Source organism: Polyergus mexicanus, unplaced genomic scaffold (genome assembly GCF_030449975.1).
Source record: "Polyergus mexicanus isolate NDT 795.1 unplaced genomic scaffold, iyPolMexi1.0 SCAF_83, whole genome shotgun sequence".
Classification (NCBI taxonomy): domain Eukaryota; kingdom Metazoa; phylum Arthropoda; class Insecta; order Hymenoptera; family Formicidae; genus Polyergus; species Polyergus mexicanus.
This window is the reverse complement of record NW_027223403.1, coordinates 16,683-29,277: the sequence shown is the minus strand read 5'-3', so window position 1 is coordinate 29,277 and position 12,595 is coordinate 16,683. Positions and strand designations below refer to the sequence as shown.

The 12,595-nt window shown below is 32.7% G+C and overlaps 1 protein-coding gene and 1 pseudogene across 1 annotated transcript; one reads left to right on the top strand and one right to left on the bottom strand.

Moving 5' to 3' along the window:
• The first annotated feature begins 2,274 nt into the window (after positions 1–2,274).
• On the top strand, positions 2,275–10,895 carry LOC138944072 (cytochrome c oxidase subunit 2-like; annotated as a pseudogene).
• LOC138944071 (uncharacterized) lies at positions 7,699–9,310 on the bottom strand. Its single transcript, XM_070314940.1, is given in 3 exon segments — positions 7,699–8,096; positions 8,132–8,744; positions 8,747–9,310. Coding segments are annotated over 3 exon segments (1,575 nt in total).
• Positions 10,896–12,595: the final 1,700 nt, after the last annotated feature.

Below are 12,595 nucleotides of genomic sequence, written 5' to 3'. Positions count from 1 at the left end.
AAAGGAATGTTTCAGACAAAAGTTGTTCGGTTCTAAGGGGGTCATAAGATGGCGCCATTGGTTTGATCTCTGTGAGTGCTATATAGTTAAATAACTAGACTTCGGGAATTTAATATAAAATATTTAATATTTGAGAACGATGTTTACAGGTTAATGGACAATAAACGAATGAATAAATGTTTCACAATTTGTTGTATGTTTTTAATGTTGTTATGTAAAATGTTTAATCAATAAATGAGATGTGTGAAAATAGTTACAAATGTATTTTATGAAGTTGGTAACAAAATGATCTTGAATTTAGTCGCAGGACTACAACGCCACAGTACTCTCCTCCCAGCGACGTTCTACGTTGCGAATTTAACTTTATTCTTAGGGCCAGAATACGTTTTAAGAGGATGCCGTATTACCGACAGAACGCAAATATTAGTTATTTTGTAAAATCTTTTTGTTGATTATATATATCAACAAATCCTTTTCCATAATTAAAGTATGCATAATAACAGAGTGCGGAGTTCACGATTTCATATGAAAAGTGAAAAAAAAATGAGAAAATTACAGTTTTGTTATCGGCTTCTGCGTCAACATTTACATAATATAACAAATTTGTAATCTACACGTGCCTAATCTGTAGACTCCGCACTTGGCATTTCATCAAAGAGTATAAGTGAACTTAGAGAAGTGAGTTTAGAAGCTTTATAAAAAAGAATAATATTGTAGAGGAGCCGTGCGCAAGATAGAGGACGCAAAATAAATCTAAGATTAAAATTAATAATTCAATATATATTTAAACGTTTCGGTCCATCTTCTGGCCATCTTCAGTATAGATATAAATGTCAAAAGTTGTCCATGACTGAAAATTAACAATGATAAACGATGTGACAATTATTAAAAGAAAGTGGATAAAAACAATATAAGCAATCCGGATAAAAGACGTACGTCACATATAAAAAAGAAAAGGTCAAGAGTCGTCAAATTCGGAATTTAACCTTACGTCCATTATGCGCTCCACATCCTCAAGTGAAGCTTCCTAACGGTTCCAATCATTAGAAGAGATGCAACAAAGATGCATTTGATCTGGGAAAATTATTACCGTTGTTATGTAAAAATTAACCTTTAAATGAAGGAGGCACTCACCATGAGGACGCGAAAGCACAAAACGAGACAAAATAACCGTACATGTCAATTGTTAAAACACGACTAACTGTCGACAACTATGTTCAAGATAAAAATTAGAATTAATAACAAAAATAGTCTAACATTCCAACAGATTCTCCAATATCGGTAAATAAGCTTGATCAAGGTTGTCTGTGTCGCTCTGTAAATTTAAACTATTTGACTGCTTTTTTATATGTATCATCTCTGATAACAATCGTCTAATCAAAATCGGCTCCTCATCCAAGATCTCAACATTATCCCAATCAAATTCATGATTAGATAACCTGTGATCAGTAATCACTGAGTGCTGTGTGGTATTTCTATTAATATGCCTCTTATGTTCACAAATTCTTGTTTTTAAAAGTCTGCCAGTTTGACCTACATAAGACGCATCGCAGTCTAAACATGAGATTTTGTAAACTACGTTGTTATGTAGTTCTTTTGGTAATGCATCTTTATGCACCTAAATAAATTTGCTGAGTTTGTTTATTCCGGTATATGATATTTTTGTGCCTAAATTTTTTGTGGCTTTTTTAAACAATTCAGAGATTAAAGGAATGTAAAGGATATTAAAATAAGATGTTTTTTCTTTGTTATTAGTATCCATATTGAGCGAGGAATTGTTGTTATTACTCGATGTTTTTGATATGAGAAAATGCAAACGTTCTCTCACTACCTGGAATATGAGAGGGAGTGGATATCCGTTATTAAGAAGGATATTGATCAGTAGCTCTAAGTTTTTTTGTTGAGATCTCGGATGGGAAAGCGAAAAAGCTCTGTCCGTTAACTCGATGATTGTACCCTTCTTCTGACAGAGGGTGTTGCGACCCGAAATTGAGGTACTTCCCCGAGAACGTAGGCTTGTGATACCAGTCGAACTCAATGAGACTATCCTTTATAATAATAGTGATATCTAAAAAATTTAAACGGTTGTCAACACCCTCCTCCATTGTGAATTGCAATCTCGGGTGGAAAGAGTTGAAAGTATTTAATACGAAATTCATTTCAGAGCAGGGAACCGCTAACACGATATCGTCAACACAGCGAAAGTGAAATGGGAGGACAAATGGGAAGGTCGCAACTGCCCTGTTCTCCAGGCCTTGTAGGACCATATCGGCAATGATAGGTGACAATGGTGAGCCCATGGGTGTGCCAAAAGTTTGTTGGAAACAAGAATTATTAAAAGAAAGACAGAAAGACAGCTTTTTTCACGGATACGGGCATCGCGACACACACTTCCTGGAAACGAAGCGCGAAGGCTCGCCGGACGATTCCCGGAATTGGCGGCAAAAGAATGAGATAGAGAACGAGCTTCAGATCGTCGCGAGCGTCGCGCAGTACGTAGGCTGTGTTCCGAAATTCATCGCTAGTACTGAAAATCTGTAACATGCATAATATGACCTGGAGATTTCCAGTACTGGTGATGAATTTTAGAACACGACCATAGTTAATTTTTCGACATATTCCGGTTACAAAACTTTGAGAGAAAATTTCGAGTTTATGCTTTTAGATTGTCTCAAGCGCATTTAATTATAGAGACTAAAACAAAAATTATGGCATAATTTACTCACCAATTTACGTATCTGTTGCATATATGTATATCTGTTGTTTCGTCGATGCCGATTTCTATCTGTTTCAAAATTGAATATGAAGATTCTTTACGTCTTTACTCACACGGATAAATCGCATAATTCATGCTTGATTACGTTTGCACGCGCCAATTTATATGATTTAATATTACACTTTCGAAGCGTGTTTATTTTTGCATACACATACGCGTATTCGAAGAAATGCGGAAAAAAATGTTAGTGATTTTTGGAGCACCGCGAAGAAATCATTAGTAATAATATTTCATTTTTGATATTTTTTTGATATTCGTGACTAATTATGCTTCATTTGATTGACAAGTTGTCACTAATTATTATCACATTAGAGAAAGATAAACGTTTATCTTATTTAATTACGCCATTAATATCGTTAATTTCCGATACTTTATTCAACATGTCCACGCTCGCTTCCGGTAGCAGAGGGAAAAGAGATTAAAACATTGTGCGTTTATATCTGGGATTTCAGTTCGAGACACGAGGATATAGACAATATATACAAAGACAGCTTTTTTCACGGATACGGGCATCGCGACACACACTTCCTGGAAACGAAGCGCGAAGGCTCGCCGGACGATTCCCGGAATTGGCGGCAAAAGAATGAGATAGAGAACGAGCTTCAGATCGTCGCGAGCGTCGCGCAGTACGTAGGCTGTGTTCCGAAATTCATCGCTAGTACTGAAAATCTGTAACATGCATAATATGAACTAGAGATTTCCAGTACCAGCGGTGAATTTTAGAACACGGTCATAGTTGATTTTAATTCAAATTTAATTCACCAATTAGTTACGTACTTATCGTATACGTATTGTATTTGCTATTTCGTCCATGTTCGATTCCGATTTGTTTCAAAATTTTGTGAAAATACTTTACTTACATGGGGATAAATGGCGTAAAACACGTTTGATTACGTTTGCGCGCGCAAATTTATGTAATTTCATACAATTTAATACACTTTCGTAGCGTGTTTATTTTCGCGTACACATTCGCGTATTCGAAGGAATGCGGAAGAGAAGATTAGTGATTTTTAGCCCGAATCGCGAAAGAATCGCTAGTAATATTTTACTTTTGATATTTTTAATATTTGTAACTATTTATATTCGTCATCGATTGATATAAGAGTATTTATATTAATTACTATTATATTAGAAAAAAAGAAACATTTACCTCATTCAATTACTTTATTCATTAATATCGTTAATTTTTTCCGATACTTTATTCAACATGTCCACGCTCGCTTCCTGTAGCAGAGGGAAAAGAGATTAAAACATTGTGCGTTTATATCTGGGATTTCAGTTCGAGACACGAGAATATAGACAATATATAGAAAGACAGCTTTTTTCACGGATACGCATATCGCGAAATACGCGATTCCTGGAAACGAAACGCGAAGGCTCGCCGGACGATTCTCGGAATCGGCGGGAGAAGGAGGGGGGATGGGAAGCGAGCTTTATGTCGTTGCGAGCGTCGTGAAGTACGTAGTTCATTTTCGGCCGTGTATCGGGACGGGAGATCGTCGCTCTTATATCGAGATTAATTGTCTCGTCAAGATAGCGATCTTTATTCGATCGTCGCGCGAATCGCCATTAGCTACCTCGAACGTCTCCTTCGACGAACATCCCGGGATCCCGGCCATTGGCTCGTGAATTATTCACATTCTTCGAGACGCGTATTTTGAAGGTCGCGTAGGGGTTATGCGAGCATCCCGAATATCAAAATGGCGATTCCGTCGATCGTCAAAATAGCAATCGCGTGTACGCGAGTTTCGACAGTGCCGAGAAAGAGAAAGCATCGGACAGAAATGGAGAGACGTCGAAAAAAAAGTATCGAAGGATCTTTACGCTACGCGCTAAGTACGTTGCAAGTGCTCCGTTAAAAGTAATATCGCACGATTGAAATGTAAAGCGATGCCGGGAGAAAGTATCCCAAATCGGTCTATATATATATATTTTTTTTTTTTCTTACAACGATTACACGCGTATCGGGAAATGTCGAAAAGTATCACGTGTCGAACTTTAAATATCGCGACGCTCGCGAGTGATAATAGCGATTAATAGTGATCTTCTATTTCACATTCGCTCCGTAAACTCTGTACATATACGCGATTCCACGTAATAAGAAAATTTACGGAACTGAAAGAAAGGGCTTTCCATCCGATTGTTCAGCGCGGAGGCCAGACGTGTCGCTTCTTAGATGAGAAGCTAAAGTGATTCCCTGGAATAAATGTCTCTACCTACTTGGGTCTCCAGATATAGCCTATCCTCGTATAAATAATATAAGATTTTGATTATTACCCCCATCTTTAACTCTTTTACTTTTAAGAAATTTTATTAATGAAGGTACAGGAACAGGATGAACAATTTATCCCCCTCTAGCATCCAATATTTTTTATAATGGCCCTTCTGTAGATTTAACTATTTTCTCCCTACATATTGCTGGTATATCTTCAATTATAGGAGCAATTAATTTTATTTCAACAATTATTAATATGCATCATAAAAACATTTCTATTGATAAAATTCCCCTATTAGTATGATCAATTTTAATCACCGCAATTTTACTTCTATTATCTTTACCTGTCCTAGCAGGAGCAATCACTATATTATTAACAGATCGAAACATTAATACTTCATTTTTTGATCCTTCAGGAGGGGGAGACCCTATTCTTTATCAACACTTATTTTGATTCTTTGGTCATCCTGAAGTTTATATCTTAATTCTTCCTGGATTCGGATTAATTTCTCACATTATTATAAATGAAAGAGGGAAAAAAGAAACTTTTGGAACACTAGGTATAATTTATGCCCTTATAGCTATTGGATTCCTAGGCTTTGTTGTTTGAGCACACCATATATTTACAATTGGACTAGACGTATCTACGTCTCGTGCGATAAGCTCGTGTATCTACACGAGCTTATTTTACTTCAGCAACCATAATTATTGCTATCCCTACCGGCATTAAAATTTTTAGATGAATTACAACCTTGCATGGAACAAAAATAAATAATAATCCATCACTTTGATGAACTATCGGATTTATTTTTTTATTTAGGAGGACTAACTGGGGTAATACTTTCTAATTCATCAATTGATATTGTTCTTCATGACACATACTACGTAGTCGCACATTTCCATTATGTTCTTTCAATAGGAGCCGTATTCGCAATCATAGCAAGTTTCATCCACTGATTCCCTTTAATAACTGGTTTATCCTTAAATAATTTTATACTAAATATTCAATTTATTTCTATATTTATTGGTGTAAATTTAACTTTTTTTCCTCAACATTTTTTAGATTTAAGAGGAATACCTCGACGCTACTCAGAATATCCAGATAATTATCTTTCTTGAAATATTTTATCATCAATAGGATCCTTTATTTCTATTATTAGATTAATTTTTCTAATATTTATTATTTGAGAATCATTATCATCTAAACGAATAATTATAAATTTATTCTTCTTAAATTCTTCATTAGAATGATTAAATTCATACCCACCAATAAATCATAGATACGCTGAAATTCCATCTATCTAATTAAATTTATAAAATTTTTAATATGGCAGATTAAGTGCAATGGATTTAAATTCCATAAATAAAGTTTTATTCTTTTATTAAAAATTAATACATGACTTTTAACTTTACAAAATTCTAATTCCCCCACATACGATATAATAATTTTATTCCATGATTTTACCATAATAATTTTAATCTTTATTACTTTATTAATTCTTCTTATTCTACTAATTTTAATATTTAATAAATTTACCAATCGATTCTTACTTCAAGGAAATATAATTGAATTAATCTGAACTAAGGTAAATGGCTATAATTTCGTCATGCTAACGGTGTACATGCATTATGATCTCAAAATATTATATTTAGGTTGTTTTTCCTATGGAGGGAATTATTTAACGGGTAAAACGAATCTATCAAACTTTAGAAAATGTATCAAATGTATAAACTATTGATAATTATAACAAAAAAGTAGTTTTTTCGAACCTCTATTTTGTACCTAATTTCGTCAAAAAAAACGGTATCGTTTTTAACTTCGTCACTCCGTGTACGTAATTTCGTCATAGAATATTGTGTAGTTTTCAACTTCGTCACTACTCGTACGTAATTCCGTCAATTGGACTAGGGCGTTTAAATATGGGGTGTATAAAAGAAGATTAATTTTATCACAAATAATGACTCTTTATTAATCAGTCTTGTTTAAATACTTACTCACAAATAACAGAATTTCTTTTCTTACATCTATTATCACATGTTATTTAAGTATCATTAATTTTTTTCTTATATCTATTATCACCGTTATTTAAGTATCATTAATTTTTTTCTTACATCTATTATCACCGTTATTTAAATATCATTAATCAATGTTTACGGAATAGATCCCTCTATTATTCAAGAGCATGGGTGGCAAGATTTTTTTTCAATTTCTTCTCTTTCGTAGACTAGAATATCATCCTTATCAGGCCATTTCCATCTATTCTGTATACCCATACCACCCATTGCCATTGTTTTTATTTTAAACTTTGGTCCTTCTTCAATATCGAGTACCAGGCCTGGGAATTTCTCACCCTCATAGAGAATTACTACATAATCACCTTTGATTATTTCTGTAGTATTCGCATTAGTCATACTATTTTTGGCATTTTTATCTTCATTTCTATTTGAATTTTTCTTACCCTTACCTTTCGATTTTGATTTAGATAGTTTTTCATCCTTTTCCTTTTTGAGTTTTATTTGATATGCCATAAACTCATCAGCAATAGCTACTGATGAAGTTATCTTCCGTCTAACTTTTCCAGATTTGGTTGTTGAAACTGGGGTGTCTGGCCAAAAAAATCGCATTTTTGAACGGAGATGGAAATATTTTTTTCTGAGTAATCGGTGTTTGTTTATCAAAATTTTCGAGGTTGTTGGCATTTTCATCTCATTGTTCTGTTAGATTGGAGATCGGTGAGTTATCAAATTGTCGGAAAATCTGTGAAGTATCTGCACAGCTTGATTTTGGTATTGAAATCACAACTGAACCATCTGCATTTATGTCCAAGTCGATTACACCGTTCGCAGCGAAATTCTCATCAAGTTCAAGGGCGGAAAAATTTATATTTGCCTCGAGTGTTGTGTTATGCTCTTGTTGATTATTTTCTGAAATAATCATATTTTGAAGTGATGAGTCAGGTATTTTTTTTCTAATATCTAACCAAAAATTAAAAAGACCCTCATCTTTCGTTTGGCCATTCCATTGATCTTTTTCACATCTCTTGAACTCTTTTAATCTTTCGACTCCTATCGTACTTTCAATGACCGACAGAATTGAGCGAATATCTTCTTCATTTTTTTTCTTGGCTCTGATTCTTCACTTTCTGTTTTTTCTGAATCATCGGCTGTAGTTTTTAATAGTTTTTCAAATGGCACTGCATTCACATCGAATGGGTATAATCCACAGATCCTGAAGCCATTGCGTATCGTTTCTGGTTTAGCTGCTCTTTGCAAACATTCGTTAACTAAACCTGAAAAATCCTCCCTTTTCAGGCGTTCACCGTTATTATTGATCCGCCATTCACGAATTATTTTTTTCCACTCGTTTTTAAGGGGATGAAACAAAGATACATCCATAGGCTGCAGAAGATGCGTTGCATTTGGTATCAAGCCGATTAAAATAATGCCCTTTTCTCTGCAAAATGTACTTAGATGCAAAGAAAAATGAGATGAGTGCCCATCAAGGAACATGACAACAGGAAATTCGATGTTATTTAATTGCAAATATGGATAAAAAATATTTGTTATGTATTCATAAAATGTCTCGCATGTCATCCAACCTGAGTCGGTTCTCCGTATTCCCCAATTTTTGGGCATTTTCGCAACAATATTCTGTGGCATGCGTTTGTATGGGAACAGAGTTAATGGTGGCATTAAACATCCAGTAGCTGATGCTCCAATAAGAACTGTCAGGCATTCCTTTTCGTCATTAATTATTCTACTACAATATAAATCTGTTTAGATCCTTTTTTGGCGAGAATGAATTTATCTTTTGGACAAAGGTAAAAAGCTGTCTCATCGCAATTGAAAATGCGATTGGAACAAGTTAAAATCTGTTTCAGATCACCATATTCTTCAAAAAAGTTCTTGATTTTTGCATGCCAATTTCGAACTTCTTCTTCACTTATGTTTGCTCTAGCCGTCGACAAATATTGAGGTACTCTTTTGGATATTTCTTTGTGGCGATTTAAAAAACCTTCATACCATCGGTGCCCTGGAATTCCATCCTTGAAACAATTGATTCGTCCATTCTCTGCCATGTATTTGGAAACACTGTACAAGAATTGGTCTTTTGTTACTGGAAATCCTTGCTTTCTCAGTTCGACTATCCAATTGATAAAAACTTTTTCCTCATCTTGTCTCAATATAGTAGGAGCTCCGACTGATCGTTGATGTCGTCCAAATTTTTTATCTTGAAGCGTAGTTCTGGGAATGCCAAATGCTTTCGAAGCGCTGCTTACGGACATCCCTTCGCTAATTTGTTGTAAAGCTAGTTTCATCGTTTGGTCATTATAATTAATGTTTTGTTTGGGTTTCTTTTTGATTTGGGACTTCTTCCCTTTCTCCATCTTCAAAACTATAAAAATGAGATACAGGCATAAATAGAAAAATAAACGTAGCAATTGAGTTGATTAAATTTATTATAATAAAAACAATTTAATTATTTGTTATATTAAATAAAATGAAAAGTGCATGGCGAAATAGTCCAGTCTATTTAACACTGTCAGTATCTATTTTTGCCGAGTGACGAAATAAGAGACAAGTATTATTTATATGTTGGATATAATATCGTCATTCAATATTATTTCTTTTCCACATAAATAAGGAGGACAAACAATAATTGTTGGTAGTATTCAAGGATAGAATAAGTGAACGCTGGAGTGAAATGACGTTTGTTTTTTTTTTCTTAGACTTTTATTAATAAAATGTATTTGACGAAGTTATATCCACCCGAGTAAAAACCACAATGTATCTAATTTCGTCATACCGAATTGACATTTCAAAAATTGAAGATTACTTTAATAAACGCAAGATAATTCTATGACGAAATTTAATCTTGGTATTGTAAACTCTATTAGGGTCTTTAAAAAAATTATTGTAAAAAATCAAATTATTTTTTACACATGTAAAAACTTACAATCACTCCGTAAGCATTCTCAGTTAATTTCATCAGTGTGACGAAATAAGAGACACGAGGCAATTTAAGGACACATAATTTCGTCATCCATTTTATTTAAACAAATAATGTAAAAGCTCGAATAAAAATTTTTTCTATATTTTATTCAAACTTTATTTATGTATAATCATGAACAAAAAACTGAATTTACTTGCCAATCGAAATCTAAAATCTTAAGACACGTCCGCTCGTCGCTAGGTCTTGTGCGTGACTGTCGCTACTCAGTGGCGCTTGTGGCGACTCCGCGTTAGGATAAACGTATATATCCTTATTTTTTATGCGTCTTTCGGTTCAAAATTTCCGTATTGAGACGATGAAAAGTATTCAAATCGTTTCAAATCGGGAAATATAGTCGATATGCGCGAGATTGCTTAATTTATTTAATTTTAAAAAGGCCTGACGAAATTATATCCGCTGACGAAGTTATAGCCATTTACCTTATCGTTCCAATATTAATTTTAATTTTTATTGCTATACCATCAATTAAAATTTTATATTTAACAGATGAAATATATTCAAGAAAAATTACTATTAAAGCTATTAGCCATCAGTGATACTGAAGATATGAATATTCTGATTTCTTAGAAATTAAATTTGACTCGTTTATAATTCCTACTAACGAACTTAAACTTAATGAATTCAATTTATTAGAAGTTGATAATCGCTGCGTTATTCCCTTTAACTACCCTATTCGTTTACTAACAACCTCTATAGATGTAATTCACTCATGAACTATCCCATCATTAGGAATCAAAATAGATTCAACCCCCGGACGTTTAAATCAATCTCTATTAATCATAAATCGACCAGGATTATTTTTTGGTCAATGCTCTGAAATTTGTGGTATAAATCATAGATTTATGCCAATTGTAATTGAATCAACTAATTTTAATTATTTCAAAAATTGACTAATACATTTAATTTATAATAATTTATAAAATTTATTATCAAAAAATTTTATATTCATTAAATGACTGAATTTGTAAGTTTTGATTTTTTAAATCAATTATAATAGATTAACATCTATTTTTAATGAAAGAATTAGTTTAATTTTCAACAACATTAAATTGTCAATTTAAAAATATTTTATATAAAATATTCTTTTATTCCTCACATAATACCAATAATATGAACATTAATTTTATCCTTATCCTTAAGAATCTTATTTATTACTTTAATAATAATTTATTTTATATATATCCCTATAAATTTTAATTCATTAAATATAATTAATAAAAATGTCAAATGAACTTGAAAATGATAAATTTATTTTCTATTTTTGACCCCTCTACTAGAATATCATTATCTTTAAATTGACTAAGAATACTAATTATTTTATTTATACTTCCTTTCCAATTTTGATTAGTTCCATCCCGATTCATTATAATATGAAATTTACTATTAATTTTTTTATTTAAAGAATTTAAAATTTTAATTAATTATTCATATTCAAATTTAATTATTTTATTAAGATTATTTTCATTATTATTTCTAATCTAATGGGATTATTTCTTTATATTTTTACAATTTCTAGACAATTTAATTTCTGTTTATCATTGTCTCTAACTTTATGAATTTCTATAATTATATATAGAATATATAATTATTTAAATATTATATTAGCTCATTTAACCCCCCAAGGAACCCCAGATTTAGACTAATACCTTTTATAGTAATTATCGAATCAATTAGTTTAATAATTCGACCCCTAACTCTAGCTATTCGCCTGACCGCTAATATAATTGCGGGTCATTTATTATTATCTCTTTTAGGATCTTCTGGAGAAATTATCAACAATAAATTAATTTTAATAATAATAATAATTTCCCAACTAATACTCCTAATTTTAGAAATTTCAGTTTCTATCATTCAAGCTTATATATTTTCAATCCTATCAACATTATATAGAAGAGAAATTTAATGTATAAATTATAAATTAACCCAATTTTATTAATATAATATAATATAAATAACTATGATAAAAATCCATCAAAATCATACCTTTCACCTAGTTTCAATTAGTCCATGACCGATCATACTTTCTTTTAGATTATTTAATAATCTAATTTCTTTAATTATATGATTTAATAAAATAAATTATTTAATTTATATCTCAATACCCTGTACATTATTATGTATATATCAATGATGACGAGATGTAATCCGAGAATCTACTTTCCAAGGATTACATACTATAATAATTATTAAGATATTACGAATAGGAATAATTCTTTTTATTATTTCTGAAATCTTCTTCTTTATCTCCTTTTTCTAAGCTTATTTTCACTCCTCTTTATCCCCATCAATAGAAATCGGACAATTATGGCCACCAAAAGGTATTCAACCTTTTAACCCATTTGATATCCCATTAATAAACACATGTAACGATACCGTTACCAGCCTCGCGGGCCGACCAGCCGCCCGCAAATTCTGAGGCTCGGCGCCTATGGCGCCCCTAAACTTCCACACCCGTGTTGCGACCCCACCGTGGAGCCGCCCCACCACGCGCTCCCACCACGCGCCGACTCGCGTGAGTGGGAGGCTGGCAGCCGGTATATAAGGCGCTCCGGCGAGCGTAGCGTTACCAGTTCCCGATCCAGAGTCCTAC